Source organism: Meles meles, chromosome 11, assembly GCF_922984935.1.
Source record: "Meles meles chromosome 11, mMelMel3.1 paternal haplotype, whole genome shotgun sequence".
NCBI lineage: Eukaryota > Metazoa > Chordata > Mammalia > Carnivora > Mustelidae > Meles > Meles meles.
The window spans coordinates 63,314,007-63,331,672 of record NC_060076.1 but is presented as its reverse complement, the minus strand read 5'-3'; the positions used below and the strand labels follow the sequence as shown (position 1 = coordinate 63,331,672).

Genomic DNA, 17,666 nt, shown 5'->3' with positions numbered 1-17,666 from the left:
TTTTTTATTAAGGATGGCCCTTAAATGTCCATCACTGCTTTAAGGCTGTGGAGATATTATTTGAAAGCATCTTGGAAATAACTGAATATTTTATTCAAGAAATCCTTGCTTACCTCACAGGATTCTTACAGGTAATACACAAAAGCATTTCAATAGCTGTGGTTGTTATGAGGATTTATGTTGATATAATAGCAGTGAATATCAGCCTGACCACCTATCTGCTGTACTTGTAAGGCTAGCTGAAATGTTTCTTTATACTAATTTTCTTCATTTTACAGAATTTAACAAGCTTCATAAAGAGAATTTGACATTAAAATATCGCCCAAAATGCCAAATTGCTCCACTATTTCTATCATTAATTCTTTAAGAAATAATTTGGTGGGTGCCTGGGTGGCTCAGTGGGTTAAGCCTCTGCCTTCGGCTCAGGTCGTAATCCCAGAGTCCTGGGATCAAGCCCTGCATGGGGCTCTCTGCTCAGCAGGGAGCCTGCTTCCCTTTCTCTATTCTCTGCCTGCCTCTCTGCCTACTTGTGATCTCTCTCTCTGTCAAATAAATAAATAAAATCTTTTAAAAAAAAGAAAGAATTTGGTGTTGGGGTGCCTGGGTGACTAAGTCACTTGAGTGTCTGCCTTGGGCTCAGGTAATGATCCCAGGGTCCAGGGATGCAGTCTCACATCAGGCTCCTTGCTCAGCAGGGAGACTGCTTCTCCCTCTGCCTGTCACTTCCCCTACTTGTCCATGTGTATGCGCGCACACGCTCTCTCTCTCTCTCTCTCTCTCTCTGCAAATAAATAAATAAAATTAAAAAAAAAAAATTTGGTGTTTCACTCAAGTGATAAAGTACCATGCACTGTTTCACAGCTACTTTCTTACACATAGGAAAATATTACCATCTTTCTGTGTCCAATTCTTTTGAGTAGAATTTATCGGATGAACAGTAACTAATTTATTTTTTTTAAAGTCTGTTAAACTCTTTCTAGTTTTTATAGTATTTAAGTAAATGATCTCATATATGTATTTTGTGCTTTGCTTTTTTTTTTTTTAAGAATGGATTTTTATAAATACATTTTTGTTGAGCATTGGGGATTCTAGGATGTCCCTGGCAGTTGTGTATGTATGTGTGTTTGTAAGAAGCAGCCGTACTAAGATTCTTGCCACGTTCTGTTTAACAGGATTATTATATGTAACATATATATGTTGGATAGATATATAATATGGAGTATATGTTAAATATAATGGATGTGTTATACCAAATCTGAGATTAAGCATCTGCTTATAATTAGTAATACAAAGAAGGGTGTCAGTAAATTACAGCCTACTGGTTGCCTGATTTTATGAAAATACTTAACTGAAACATAATAATGCCCTCCATTTACACATTATCTATGGCTGTTTTTGTATTCAGCATTATTCAGTGATGCAACTGAGACTACCTGGCTTGCATACCTAAACTCTTTTTACTTTCTGGTCCTCCATGGAAAAAGTTTGTTGACTCCTAAGATAAAAAGAATGTTGTAGGATGCTGAAAATAGCTTATATTTTAGAAAACAGTTGCAGAACTTTCTACAAACACTAGTGTGATTCTGTTGCCAGGTAAGGATATAACTCAGACTTCTGAGCAAATTCAGATTTGTATAAGGGTACAAATCATGAAGAAAAGGAAAAGGCCTGTACATAAATGGATTAGATAGGGAATCTTACAGCGTACTTGAGTGTAAGAAGTACAAAACAGCATGTATATACAATAGGAGGAGATAAAAGTACTCACAGAGTTAAAAAAAGGAAAAATAGCTTGCTATTTAAAAGATTTTCCCTGAGGAATTCTGAAGTATAGTTAGAGTGGAGTATCCTGGCTTTAGGGACTAGAACTGAGATTGAGTGGAAATTATAGGTAGGCAGATAATGACTCACTAGAGAAAACATGTGATAGATATCCCAACAGTAAAACACACTGTCCTGTAAAGTATTATGTTCTCTGTCATTTAAGTTTTTACTAGATGTGTTAGGAACGTAAGAGCTTAAAAAGGAGTCAGTGTGGCATGTGGTATGGATAGGATTTTTTTTTTTTCCCATGGTTAGAAATCTTTTTTTTTTCTTTACTGGAAATAGTGGATAAATAATCGAAATGAAAGTCTAAATGTATTCTGCTATTGACAGCTTTGGGCTTTTACAGACTATGCTGTCATGACATCATACCCATGTTCTGGTGCTTATGTGCATTAGTTTTTGTAGGGTGCCTCTTGCCCAAAAGTAGAATTTTGGGGTTGTAGAACCTGTACATCTTGACCTCTGTAGATAGAACCAAATATTTAAGTAGCTGTATCAGATTGCACTTCTACAGCAGTATTAGAGGTCCCGTTGTTCTGCATTCTCACACACAGTTAATTTTGTCACACTTGAAATTTGCTAATCAGAGGGGTATATAATAAAATAGTATATCATTATGGTTTTGATTTGCATTTCCTTGACTAATGAGATTGATAACCTTATGTTTGTTGGCAATTTAGATACCTTTTGTGACGACCCTGCACCAAACATTAATATTTTGTTGTTAGTCTATATTACTGATTTTGTAAGGAGTTCTAATTATGAAGACTTGACAATTTCAGTTATGTAAAGGTAAATATTTTCACTTTTATAGTTTTTCTTATATTTTGAAGCTCTTAAAAGTTATAGTCACAAAGAGAAATTATAAATATCTGAAGTGATGAAAGCTAACTTTTTGTGGTAAACATTTGTCAGTATATACATCTATCAAATCATTAGGTTCTATACCTTAAACTTACAGTGTATGTCTATTATATCTCAGTAAAACATGGAGTAGGCAGGAGAGAAACTTTTCCTACCCAAAATGCAGTAAGATATTATTAAAAAGGCTTTGTGGTTTTGCCTTTCTTTGGTAGGTCTTTAATCCATTCAATGTAGGTTTTGAGATAAGGGTTTGACTTACCTTGATATATATAGATAATGATTTTTCCTGGCATTGCTTATTAAAAAGCCAATTTTTCCCCTCACTTGCCTTCAGTATCACCTCATATCAAGTATGTAATTTGATGCATCCATCTGATTTCCATTCTGTACCATTGGTCTATTTTTGTGTATCCTGTCAGTTCCACATTTTGATGATACGACAGAACAGGGCTTTCTACCTTGCTCTTCAGTAGTTCTTTGTTTTCTTAGATCTTTGTGCTTTCATTTGAGTTTTCCAAGTCATCTTGGTAATTTTAAACATAAAAACCATTGGGAATTTAATACATATTGTGTTGACTCTAATCCAGGAATGTGCTTTTTCTCCATTTGTTTAGGTCTTTATTGTGTTTTTCTCCTATTAGCTTGAACCATATAACATGTTTCTATAGGTTCAAAATAAATCAGTGATTGCAGATATATGGTAGATATCTCCAGATACCTGATCTTATCCTTATTTAACTTTAGGTACTACTTACTGTTCCTATAAATGCTTTTGCCGGGGGGGGGGGGGTGCGGGGGGCTGGGGGCAGTCACTGGTATATAAGTAACCTTTGATCTTGGATCTAGTAGCTTTACTGAATTTTCTAGTTTTAATTGACACATAGATTTTGGGGGGAATTTTTATGATTATAATTATCTCTGAATTATGACATTTTTGTCTTTTAATCTTTTTTATTCACCAGCTGCCCTTTAGTACATTATTGAAAGGATGTGGTGATAACAGACATCTTTTTTCTCCCTTATCTCTAAGAAAAACTTTTCAAAATTCCACCAACAACTATAGTATTTGTTATAAGCATTTTGTGGATAAATGCTGTCCTGGATTTGCATTGACAGTATTTTGTGTGGAATTTTTGCATTTGTGTTACTGAGTAAAATTTTCATGTTAATTTTCCTGTGTAGCTATCCTTCACAAATTATTCAGTTTTATAAAATAATTAGAATATTTTTTGTCTTACAGTGAAATTTTGTGTTCTTTTCTTGACTGTTTGGTAGAACTTCTCAGTAAAGCCCTCTGGGGCTGAGCTTTCTTTGTGGAAGGATTTTTATGATTGGCTTGATTTCTGTAATGATGGGGAGATTCTGATTTTCTATTTCTTGAATTAAATTTTTTTTTAATTTTATTTATTTATTTGCCAGAAGGAGACACAGTGAGAGAGGGAACACAGAGGGAGTGGAAGAGAGAGAAGCAGGCTTCCCACCAAGCAGGGAGCGTGATGCAGGGCTGGATCCCAGGACCCTAGGATCATGACCTGAGCTGAAGGCAGATGCTTAACTACTGAGCTACCCAGGCACCCCTAAAATTTTATTTTTTCAGGAACTTGATTTTACCTAAATTTTATTGTCACAAGTTTATTTAATGTCATTTTTTAATGTGCAGTCTTTATTGTGATGTTCCCTTTTTTATTCCTCAGTTTAGTTTGTGACTTTTTCATCTGTCCCACCAGAGGCTTATGAATTTTATTAAGCTTTTGCAGATAATAAGTCTACAGCTTTGATACACTCTATATTATTATATTGAAGATACAAAAGGAGAAATACAGGACATCATTTTTAATCTATCTTGGGTATTTGACAAGGGAACTTGGAATTAAAGTCCATGCTTGTTTCTGTTTTTATTGTTGTTTTGTTTTGTTTGTTTTTAAGATTTCATCTGTTTATTTGTCAGAGAGGGCAGGAGCACAAGCAGGGGTAGCGGCAGGCAGAGGGAGAAGTGGGCTCCTTACTCAGCAGGGGGCTGATGTGGGACTCAATCCTAGCACCCTGGGATCATGACCTGAGCTGAAGGCAGATGCTTAAACGACTAAACCACCCAGGTGTCCATCTATTTTAAATTTCTGAGTACCAAAAAGTGAATATGCTTAAATTTCTAGTGATCAAATTCTATTTTTAGTGTCATTTTCTGTTTCTGTTTTAGCATTGAATAAAATTCAGAATAAAAGTTTGTGTAGTTTAAGTCTGTTTTTTATAATACTTTGTTGAGTTACTGTTATGCATATTGTATTTAATACCACATGAAGTTATATTAGTGTGGGTATTTATGAGTGGAATTTGAATTCTATAACAAGAAAATAATTTATCTAAAGGTAAAACTAAACTATGGGTGACTTTTTATTTTCAGTGCTATTTTTTTAGGGCCTTATTTACTAAATTTTATCCATACTCTTTTATCATCAAATCTCTTTAGTGATATTTTTAACATTCTTATACAGTACAACTTTGGTGTCCATTTTCAAGTTATAAATCAAAACTCACTGTATTTTAACCATATGGGCCTCCTTGTGGTGCTTAATCATATACAAACATGTTACTGCTTCAGAGCCTTTGCACTTGCTGTTCACTTTGCCTGTTCTGCTCTGCACAGATACTTGCTCTGTCTCTTGTCTCTTGTTCAGACGTCACTTCAGAAGACATCTTTCTTGACTGTGTTGTATAAAATTGTATATGCACATGCCAGGCATAGATTCCTTGAATTCTTTCCTTACTCTTATTTTTCTTTGTAATATTGATTATCATCTGACATTTGTCTTGGCCTACTTGTAGTAGTTTTCCTATTCTTGTTGCAATAAATTATCACAAAGTTGGTGGCTTTAACAGTATAACTCACCATTTTACAAGTTCTGTAAGTCAGAAGTCTTGTATGGATTTCGCTGGGCTAAAAGTGTCAGCAAAGATGTATTATGTTTTGGAGACTCTAAAAGAGAATCTATTTCCTTGTCTTTTTCAGATTTTAGAGGCCCCACCCCCCAATTCCTTCGCCCACTGCCCACTTCCTCCCTTTTTAACATTACATTTCTGACTCTCCTACTTTTAAGTTTCCCTGTAATTAACTTGGGCCTACCTGCATAATCCTATTTCAAGGCCATTACTTAATCCTGTCTACAAAGTCCGTTTCGCCATGTAACATAATATTCATATGTTCCCACACTTAGGATCTTGAGATCTTTGGCACTTACTTATTCTGCCTGTCATACTACTGAAACATTAATGCCCTTTTGGTGGCTGCTGTGTGCCAGGCCCTGTTCTAGGTACAAGTTATAATGAATATTCAGTTAATAGAGTATTTCATGGAATCTGAGATTCTGTTTTGTTTTGTTTTGTTTTGTTTTTAACACCTCAAAATGTATCTTAAACTTTCTATTGGAACACTGTTGGGTTCTTTTCAGAGATCTGAGTTTGCTTCTGCTAGGCACCTTGGAGTACTATCTAACTTAACATTCTCTGAGCTTTAGACCACGTAGGTAGTATGAATTTGTATCTGCAAAACAGCATGAATCATACCTTTTGTGGTTCAGTTCTTGGGATACTTTTTCTCCTTTTACTCAGTGATAACATCAGAATAATCCTGTTTATTTTCTGTGTCTACCTGCAAGGTGGTTTATTTACCACTTATCTTAAATTGTGAGAAGAACCGTTTGGTATCCTAGCTTTACTTGAGGGTCCTTCTTAGACACCTCATCGACTTTTTTCTTTCTTATAACTTCATAAAATAGTGTGTCTTAGAGTTGGTTGGTTTCCATCTAGAGTACCAACTTTGGGGGTGATTCTTCGACTACCCCATTGCAGACCAATTTCTTTTTTGGTAGTATATAAAATAATGTACTTTACATTTATTGGTTTATTAGATTGAAATGAAATGTAGTATTGAATATTCATGTTTTTTGGTGTGATTTATGCTTCATCAACTTTGTGCAGAAGAAATGGGTATGGTAAGCCTTCAACTAAAATGATAAAAGAGTGAAAAAGTGATTCTTGTTTTGAAACTGTTTTGTGATATTTATTGAAGCATCTATTGAACTACATGGAAGGTTTCTGTTTCCAGGTAGGATGGACTAGCTGGCAGTAATTAGCATTTTTACCTAAAACAACTGGAAGATCCAGATCAAATACCATTATCATCTGAAGGCAACAGAGAGGCAACGAGAACTACCAGGGCTCAGGACTCTGGAATGGGAAGAATTTTAGAAGGCAGTTGGTTTCTGTAGTTGCTTTTGGCCCTGGGAGCTTTGCTAATTACAGATGCAGAGCATATCTAATGGAAAGAAGTTGGGGGCATGGTGGAGACAGAAATCAGAGCTTTAGGCAGATAATGGGGATGGCCTGTTATCCTGACACAATTTTTGCTAAATACTGAAGTTTTGCTGGGCAGGAAGCTAAAAATGTAAGTAAGCAATGCGGTGGAATTTTCAGCAGTCTTAGGAGACAAACATGGATTTTGGGATCACTAGTGGAATGGTCCCACAGAGTATACAAAATGCTCTTAGTGGATGGCTAAGACAAGTATGTAGCCCAAATTTTAACTAAGACTATAAACAAGACTTGCCTCAGCATAGTTGCTGAATAAAATGTTAAAACACCAGAGTATCTCCCAGCAGAAGGAAGATTGCTCCCTCCTTATGGTATAGAAACATCTGAAGCCTCCTCTAATGTTTTATATTTTACTATTGAATTCTTAGGTTTGGTTTGATAACATCTTTATCTTGGCTTCATTTTTTGTAATCTATTTTTCATTAGAAATGTATTTCTAAATTGAGAATTTTTTCATCTGTTTTTTCAGATGCTGTTCTGTATTCTGGCTTACACTGTATCTAATGAAAACTCAGCTTATATTCCCTCTGTTTTTATCTTTAGTTTTCAGCAACATTATTGCAGTAAGCCACTGTGTTTTCTTTATATTTATCCTGCCATGAAGCCAAAAACACTATCAAAAGACAGGGCCACATAATGAAAAACAAGCAGTAAAAATGAAGCTGATTTTGAGACACTTGGGTGGCTCAGTTGGTTAAGCTTCGGCGTTCCGCTCAAGTCATGATCCCAGGGTCCTGGAATCGTGGCCCACGACAGGCTCTCTGCTCAGCTCTCCTTCTCTCTCTGCCCATTTGTGTGCTCCCGCTCGCTCGTTCGCTCGCTCTCTCAAATAAAACCTATTAAAAAAACGCTGATCCTGATAATTCAGGTTCTCAGGGATTTTAGAGTAATTATGATTTACATGCTCAAGAAAATGAGAAGATGGAGAATTTCAACTGAGAATTGGAATCTATAATCACATTGAATCTATGAAATCACTCTAGAACTGAAAAATACAGAATCTGAAACTAAGACTTCATTAGATTGACTTAATAGCAGAAGATAGGAGTAGTGAACTCAAAGGCAAGTCAGTGAAGAATTTGGATAAATTGAACCATGGAAAAAAATGGAGGAGAAACAATACAGAAAAGACTGTTGAACATATGGGACCTGGTAAAAGGTATGCATTACATCTACTTGTAGTTCCCGAAAAAGAGAAAAGTGAGAACAATATTTGAAAATATAATCGCTAGAGTTTTCAAAAGTGAGAAGATCCAAACCCAGGTTAAAGACCTGTGAACACTAAGCCAGATAAATATAAAAGCACAGTGGTGCTGGTGAAATTTAAAGGTAAAAACAGAAGGAATATGAGCTGAGTTTTCATCAGAAATAATAAAAGCTCTAGAACACAATGGAATAGCATCTGAAAACACTGCTAAAAAAATGCTCAACTTAGAAGTGAAAATAGTTTGTGCTCGCTTCGGCAGCACATATACTAGAAGTGAAAATAGTTTACAAAAAATGAAGCCAATATAGTGATGTTATCAAACCAAATCCAAGAATTCAGTACCAGTAGACTATTACTACCAAAGAATTCTTTAAGCAGAGGGAAGGTGATCTCAGAAACAAGGAAAAACAGAAAGGAATTAAAGAACAGAGGAAGGATAACTGTACAAGTAAGTACAAACAGACTATTCACTAGTGAAATTTATGTGTAGAATAAAATGGATAACAACAGTGTAAAAAATGGGGGTTGATAAATGAAGCTGTGAAATTCTGACATGATCAAGGAAGTAACAAAGTAAAAGATTGATTTCTTGGGTTTATTTACATGGTATTATTACATGGTATATTCTCGAAGAACCACTGAATTAAAATATTTTCATAAAATTATTAAATATGATTTAATATATATAATTGTAATGTAGCTAAATAGAATTTTAATGATTAAATATAATTAAAATAGCATATTAATAGGTGAAATGAAATAATTATTAGAATGAATCAGAAGGCAATCAAGAAGAGTAAAAAACAAAAAGGTAGATAAAATGGAAAACAGTAAAATGATAGAAACAAACCCAAATATTTCAGCCATTTATATTAACTAAATGTGAGCCAGATATTACAGTTAAAGATGAACAGGATTTAAAAAATCCATATGCTGCTCATAAGAAAAATTCCTTAAATATGAAGTCACACAAGTTGACATTACAAAGATGGATGGGATTCCAGGTAGATGATAACAGCATAGATTTTTAATCTCCCTAGGTATTCTTATACAAACATATAGAACAACTAAAATATCTAATCCAGAATTCATGGGCAACTTGTATAACCGTTCAGGGTGTTGTGGTATCCCCTAGAAAAAAAAAAAAGAAAAAAGCTGGTGGGATAAATAACTTAAAGCTACAAGACCAGTATGTTATTGGTAGCTGTGCAAGAGGTAGGAAGGGGTAACTGCAGGATATATGATGGACCCAAGAACTTTGAAATAATAAACAACTGTTTTGAGAAGAGCAGGTATGATGGCCATTTCTCAAAATGATCCCCAGTATTTCCTGCTTCCTGGTATTCACACCTTGCATTTTCCCTCCCATATTTTACTTTGGGTTACTCTTGTGACCAATAGGATATGACAGAAGTGATGGTTTACTACTTCCAAGATTCGGTTATAAAAACAGTGAAGCTTCCATTTTGGGCTCTCTCAGATAACTTCCTTTGGGGGAAGCCAGCTGCTGTGTTATGAGGATTCATACATCCTGGTGGTCTTGCGCTAGTTGAGCCTTTAGATGAGACTGCAACTCTGGTCAACAGCTTGACTGAAACTTTGTGCAAGATCTTGAGCCAGAACTACCCAGCTATGCTGCTTCCCAAATCCTGATTCGCAGAAACTGTGAGGTAATTTTTGTCTTAAGCTGCTAGTTTTAAGGTGATTTGTTAATCTGACAACAGGACTAAGGCAGCAACTGAAGCTCGAAGGGGTATGCACACCAGTTTAGATGAGTACAAGCAATTTGCAATAAAATTTTGAAGGGATTAGCAACCAGCAAGCTCTTAAAATTATCTAGCTAAAACTGTTCCAGGACAAAGCCCCATTGAGAAAAACTACTGGGAATTCAGTCCACATTGAGTAGGACAGGGACAATAAAGACAAAAATAAAAAAGATGCAGTTAAAAATAGGGAAGGAGAATAGAGCCAGGAGATTTAAGAATGTAAGTTTCCATAGTACCTTTTTAAAATAATTTGGAGGCATAATTTACATACAGCAATATTATGTATATTAATATATATAAGACTATAATGTATAATATAAATAAATACTATATATTTTAAGTGAATATTGGTAAGTACATACACCCATGCCACCACTGTAATCAAGATCTAGAACATTTTCATCACCCCAAAAAGTTCTTTTGGGATCCCTTAGATATCTCCACTACCCTCAGCCTTGGCCCCAGACAACTACTCATTTGCTTTTTGTCAGATTAGATTTTAGTTTCTATAGTAGTGAATGCATCTCCAAAAAATAATTAAATGAATTCTATGGAACTCTATAGCTATGAGCTAATAAAGCTAAGTGAAATTATGCCCTCCATAATTTCACTTATGTCAAATTACATACTGAATTAGAAGAAAAAGGAGAAAAAATGTAAGGATATTATCCTCATTTTAAAAGTGGATTACTATCCACTTTTAAGAAAGTATCCTAGAAAGACATTGATGAGTCAAGAAAAGATGAACCAAGGGTTTTAAGTCTAGCCAAAATGGCCTTCAGAATAAAGGCTGGAGACAAACTGCCATTACTTTGGAAGAACTAGGGTAGCTATTCTCATGAATACTTCCTGGGGAATGTTCTAGAGAACTAGCTTCAGGCCATCAAGGTGACTGAAGAAAATTTGACATAAAGCGGAGTGATAAACATTAAAAATATTTTTACGTTTAGGGACAGCTGGGTGGCACAGTAGGTTAAGTGTCTGTCTTTGGCTCAGGTCATGATCACAGGGTCCTGGAATAGAGTCCCACATTGGGCTCCTTGCTCAGTGGGTAGCCTGCTTCTCCATCTGCCTGCCACTTGCCCGCTTGTGCACACTCACACTCTCTGTCACACACACAAGTAAAAAAAAAATCTTAAAATATTGTTATATTTAGAAGTTAGGACTAAAGTAGGTATAGCATGTAATGATTATTACATTATTATACTTAAAAGAAAGTACAGCATGTAATGATTATTATGATCTAACATCATAGATCTAACTGTAGGATGTGGGTGGAAATAACACAAAAGAATTTAAAACTGTTTTCAGTAATCATGATGACAACTAGTAAGAATGTCTTGTGTGTAATGTGGGATACAGCAAAGCAGTATATATGTAACACTCTAATTTAGACATCCCTGGTATCTTTGATAATTAGTGTTTTCTGATTAGGGAAGAAGGAGAAATGGACGCGTAATTGTTTTTTAAAAAGTAAATTTGCCCTTTAGTTCTGACTTTGAGCAAAACATTTGTGTGAACTTAGGAAGTATTTTGTATGTGTATTCATGTGTATGCTTAAATTTTGTAGCTCTGTCCACTGAAGAAGCCTTCAAACAGTGATCAGTCTTGTTGAGTAAGCTTTTCTAGTGCCTGAAGTATGGCTTTGAAGTATTTCCACCCAAAAGAAATTGGGATTCCTTATAGATGGGATCCCAGGCTAGAGACAAAAAATGTGCAAGATGAACTTGAAACATCTTGCCTTAGGGATGACAAGGAAAGCCACAAAGACTGCTAACTTCTCATCAGAAAAATTTGGGAGTCAACTGGAAGTTCCTATTGCCCAAAGATAGTTTGAATATCAATAAGGAAAATAGTTAAAATGGATTGAAACACCTCAAATATGTATGTGAATTCACAGTAATACAGAAACTCATTGGTCACCTATATAGGACATTAGAGAACTATTTCGTAAAGTTGCCAAAGAAAATACTTAATCCATATTTTTTACACGGTGTATCACTGAGTCACCAAATAATTGATGAGGTTAGGTTTCTTTCTATTGGAGTCTAGCAAATAAATTAGAAAGGAATGCTAGAACTGGAACATCAACACTTTCTAAACCCCAGTGAATTAATCTTAGCATTGAGTATCAACGGCTGCTATCATTATAGGAAAAGAAAACTAAATAAACTGGGTACTTCCTAAGAAAATAGACCTATAGATAGTTTTACCAAAACATGAACCTGGATTTGATTAAGCAATTCTAAATACAAGGATTGACTCTGTGTGTGTGTGTGTGTGTGTGTGTGTGTGTGTGTGTGTAAGGGGCCGGCCCTTAACAGCCAAATGTTCTCCACCATCACAGCTACTCAACTCTGCCACTGTAGCACAAAACCAACCATAGAGAATGCATAAGTGAGTAGGTATAGCTGTATTCCAGTGAAACTTTATTTACAAAGCAATCAGCAGACCAGGGTTTTTGACCTCTACTCTGGATCCAGCTACCAACTTACTGGAAATGCAAATAACAGGAAAAAAACCTATTTAAACTACACTTTGGGAATGCAGATACCAGAATCAAGATACTGGGCAACTCTATAGGACAAATGGTGGTGGTTCTTCAACAAACTGTAGAGAAAGTTCTACAACAAATGTGGGAATTGATGAATTAGAGTCTTTAAAATTTAAAACACAGGCAAAACTATGTGATATGCTTAGGAAGACAGGTGATAAGACTGAAAAAAATTGAGGTAAATACAACTCTTGGAAGGGAATAAAAGAGATTGAGATTGGGAGGGAGCATGCCAAGGGCTTCTGAGGTAAACTGTTCTGCCTCCTGTCGTGGTCGGTGACTACAGGATGTATACCTTATAACTGATTAAACTGTACATTTATGCAGTTTTCTGCATTTATGAATATCTGACATTAAAAGTTTTAAACGTGTTGCATGTGAAAATGTGGGAAAAGTCATTAAGCAAATTCTAACCAAAAAGTACACTTTTGGTATAGAATGCATTACTGGAGATACAGAGACATTTCATAAGATAATTTAAGAATTCTAAATCTGTATGTGCCCAATAATACTGCTTCAAAATATAAACCATTGTTGACAGAGTGAAAGGAAAAGTCTATACGTAAATCCATAATAACGAGAAGCTTTGAAGAAGCATGTATAAACAGGTATAAATTGTGTCTTTGAAGAATATGGCTTAGAATCTGAAGGACTTTTCTTTTTAATAAGTCATCTTTTTACCCAGAGACTTACTGTATTTACTGGAAATATGTTTAAATCTTTTATTTTGATTCATAGAGTACCATTTGACCTAGTGCTTATAACCTAGGCGAAATCCAACTTTTTTTCCTAATATTGCACTAAAGTTAATACTTGACTTTGAATAGTAACTACTCACTGTTGTACTTTTCCTGCCGTTGGAAACAGTAGCTCAAGGTGATTAGAATAGCTAGGATCCCAGTTTTACATCAGTAAAGTCAGTGGGTTTCCGAAATGACTCTTAATTGTTTATGGTTTAGATTTTGGTGGCAAAAGTTAACTTTTCTTCTTTTTTTTAAACAGGGGTTCTGAAGGAAAATTAAATGACTGCCAGATAAGATTTGTAAATGAAATCTTTAAGATCGAGAAACCTGGAGCTCATCCCCTATCATTGGCAGATGGAAAGTTTTTAAGTATGGATTTTTCTTACGGGTTTAGACTATGTGTGTTGTACTTGATTGGTATTTTAACCACCCAGGAAATAACTTCTGAGAAAGTATAAAAGTGTAAATCATACAGACATTTGCAAAACAACAATTTTGATCATTTTGGTTTAGTGGATTTAATGGATTTTTTTCAAATGACAAAAAAATCCAAAATCAAAAAAATCAAAAAATTTTTTCTCGGCATTTTATTGCCATTTTGTTTTCTTGACTATAGATTCTGTCCAAATAACCCACTCAATAATTTTGTGGCCACCCCAGATTGACTTTTAATAATGAGATTTATTTTTGTATGAGTAGAGTCTGACAATGCCAGTTGAGCTGCTAGTTTATGAGAGGTAATAAATGAGGTATAAACAGTTGTGAGAATTGTACGTATTTCACTGTACATATTGTATTTGCTTAATATCATACAGCTAGTTGGTAACAGAGGTAGTAGATTTTGGGTCTTTTAATTCATGGCTCACTCACTATCTTTCCAAATAGATTACTGTCTCATACTCTCTTCATTCTGTATTTTTTGGGGAAAGTAGTTTATTGACTTTATGCTACATGTCAATATCTAGTATTTTTTTTAAGATTTAATTTTTAAGTAATCTCTACAGCCAACATGGGACTCAAACTTAAAACCCTGAGATCAAAAGTTGCATGCTCTACCTGGTGAGCCAGCTAGGAGCCTTAATATCTGGTATTGTTTTAGAAAAATACTCCCAACTAAAGGCTTCTGCTTAACTTTTTTTTACCGCAGTTGTGCAAGATAATAGCAAAACAATACCTTTAACAGATCAGTAAATAGACTTTCATGTTACTAGTCTAAGCCATTCTCATTCTTTGAGACTGCAATGCTGATATATCTGGATTTGAATTAATAGCCTTCAGGCATACTCTGTATGATTACTGGTATGGTTATATCCTAGGAGTAAAAGTAACTTGAATAAACCTGCTTCTTTCTTTTTTTTTTTTTTAAAGATTCATTTATTTTATTTTAGAGGCACGAGGAGGGGGTGTGGACAGGGACAGAGGGGGAGAAAAAAAGAATCTTAAGCAGACTCCCTGCTGAGTGTGGAGCCTGATGCAGGGCTCGATCTCACAACCCAGAGATCACGATCTGAGCTAAAATCAAGAGTCAGATGCTTAACCAACTGAGCCACCCAGGTGCCACTGAGTAAACCTATTTAATGTGAGTTAGTCATTCTCAGTAAAACACAATACAAATCCAAAATAGATGAGGATTTTTTTGTCTTTCTGTTATCTCTTAGTACACCTATATTCTGTTCTCTCTCATTCTCCATATCTCTCCTCTGCTGAATACTAATCACTTTACAGCTACAACTTTAAACTTGTATGTAAAGAAATCATTTCACAGCAACAACCAGATTGCTTTTGACATGACTCTCTATACCAAAAATCTAAACATGTCAAAGGCATGTTTTTAGGTCTGTTATATAGCCATTAGTTACGTGTTGTCACAGCTCTCTTAGTGGAAGTGAAACAAAATTTTATCTGCCATTCATTAGCAGGAATAGGTTGTGGCCAGTCAGACAGTACTGAAATTAGTGCCTTTTCCCTTACCCCTCTCTCATTTTTCCCGTATGGTTCCCCATTTCCCTCATATTGCTAGATCAGTTCTGATATGGTAAATTTCCCACAAATGTATTGTGTACATTTGTCAGAAATTCAAAATCCAGAACAATATTAATTTTAATATAGGGGGTGCCTGGGTGGCTCAGTTGGTTAGGCGACTGCCTTCATTTTAGGTCGTGATCCTGGAGTCCCAGGATCCATCCTGCATCGGGTTCCGGCTCAGCAGGAAGTCTTCTTCTCCCTCCGACCCTCCCCCCTTCATTCTCTCTCATTCTCTCTCCTTCAAAATAATAATTTTAAAAATGTAAATATAGGACTCCCAGGAAGTAATCATTCTAACATTGTATATCGTTCTAAACATCTTCCACTATCCACATATTCATCTTTGTGTTTTAAAAATAAAATTCTGCAGTTTCCCTTTGTGTTTCATATACCTGATTATGTCTGTATTATGGTTCTTGTAAACTTAGCTATTTTTAATAAAATCTTTCCAACCATTTCTCTTTTGACATTTAAATTAATTTTTGTAGTATGAACATTAAGTTTTTTTGTGTACATATGTATATCTTACAATTTCAAGGAAACACTTTGGCAAAAGCTGTTTGGATTTAGATAGGTTGGGGGGTGGCAATAAATGCTACCCCTCTTACACGCCAGAGTTCTGAACCAGTTGACAAATAAGATAAAAATCAACTGAGTTAGAAATACTAATTTCTATTATTGATACAAAGTATTTGGGGGGCATAGCTTAAATGGGAACCAAAATGGGCTTGCTAACTCTTAAAATCAGCCCTCCCCTCTTAGTTTAGCCCACTCAAGGAAAGGTTTAGGTCTACAGAGTACATGGTATTTAATAGTTCCCTTTATTAAGGAGTTAGATCCAGACAACTTTGTGCAACAGAATGTTGTGTTCCCTTGAAGTCTGAAGACACCTTATGGTACCCTGGTGAGTTCTCTGCATTGCCCCTGGAACTCTCAGTCTGGTCAACACAATTTTTAAAGGCAGGAGTATACATTATTCTCTTGCAGGTAGAGATGGCTGTTCTGCATGGGCTTCATCCCTATTATTTTGATGGTATAGAATGAAGCTTAGGCATTTATTCATGAAGTCCCACACTTGATTATTCTTTGTATTTTTTTCTATTAAAAAAAGCTATGTGCTATTTTCATGTGTTTTTCTTTGTAAGATTCTTAGATGTAAAAATGATCCTAACACTGGGCTTGTTATAAATTTATTCTTAATAGGGAAAAATGATCCTGAGTGTGACATTTGTGGTGGAGATCCAAATAAGAAATGTCATTCTTGCTCCTGTCATATATGTGGTGGAAAACAGGAACCTAACATGCAGCTTCTATGTGATGAATGTAACATGGCCTATCATATTTACTGCCTGAATCCACCTTTGGATAAGGTCCCTGAAGAGGAGTACTGGTATGATTATCAAGGTTTTTTGTTACTGTTACTGTGTTAAGAATTGAATGTGAAATGTGTATTTGAACCACCAAAAGAAGATTTTTGAAGATATATAATGTGTATTAAAGTGCTTAAAAATTTTATAGCCAATGTTTACTTGCCATTGATAACCTTATTTGGTTATTATAACAGTTTGGGAATCGGTCTCTAGCTCCATTTTTTAATCCTTGCAGTCCTTCCTCTAATATGGTGTCTGTGTTCTTTCAGAAATACAAACCAGATTGAGTTAACTCCTTTATGTCCCCCTACAGGGCCCTAGAGGGCCTTCCACAATACTTTTTTTTTTTTTTTCTCCAGGTGTATTTCTTATTTTTCTCTTTCGTCTTCCCAAATACTCTGTACCTTAGCCAGATTAAATATCTTTCAGCTCCTTAAGTAAGTCGTCATCTTTCTCTACTTTGGGCTTTTACACTGGATACATTTTTTTTCTTAGAAGCATTTTCGTCTTTGCTTAACCTTCAGGATAATATTTATTCTTCAGGTTTTCACTTAACTATGACTTTACCTGGGAAAGCCTTTATGGGTGGTCCCCTCTATTCCCATTATTTTATTACTTTTTAAAAAAATTTTTGTGCTCTTTTAAAAAATTTATTTAAATTCCATTAATGTATGATATATTATTAGTTTCAGAGTTCAGTGATTCATCTGTCTTATGTAATACCCAGTACTCCTTACATCACGTGCCGTCCTTAATGTGCATCACCCAGTTACCCAATCCCCAACCATCCCCTCCCCTCCAGCAGCACTCATTTTGTTTCCTTTGATTAAGAATCTGTTATGGTTTATCTCCCTCTCTGATTTTGTCTTGTTGTTTTTCCTCCCTTCCCCTATATGTTCCTCTGTTTTATTTCTTAAATTCCACATATGAGTAAAATCATCT

General features: G+C 35.2%; 1 protein-coding gene across 1 annotated transcript in view; it reads left to right on the top strand.

The window, feature by feature from the left end:
* Window positions 1–17,666, top strand: part of UHRF2 (ubiquitin like with PHD and ring finger domains 2) — an 86,263-nt gene that overhangs the window by 39,083 nt on the left and 29,514 nt on the right. Inside the window, exons 5-6 of the mRNA XM_046022490.1 lie at window positions 13,589–13,698; window positions 16,558–16,744. Of these exons, the coding sequence (XP_045878446.1) occupies window positions 13,589–13,698; window positions 16,558–16,744 (297 nt within the window). The remainder of the gene's footprint in view (window positions 1–13,588; window positions 13,699–16,557; window positions 16,745–17,666) is intronic.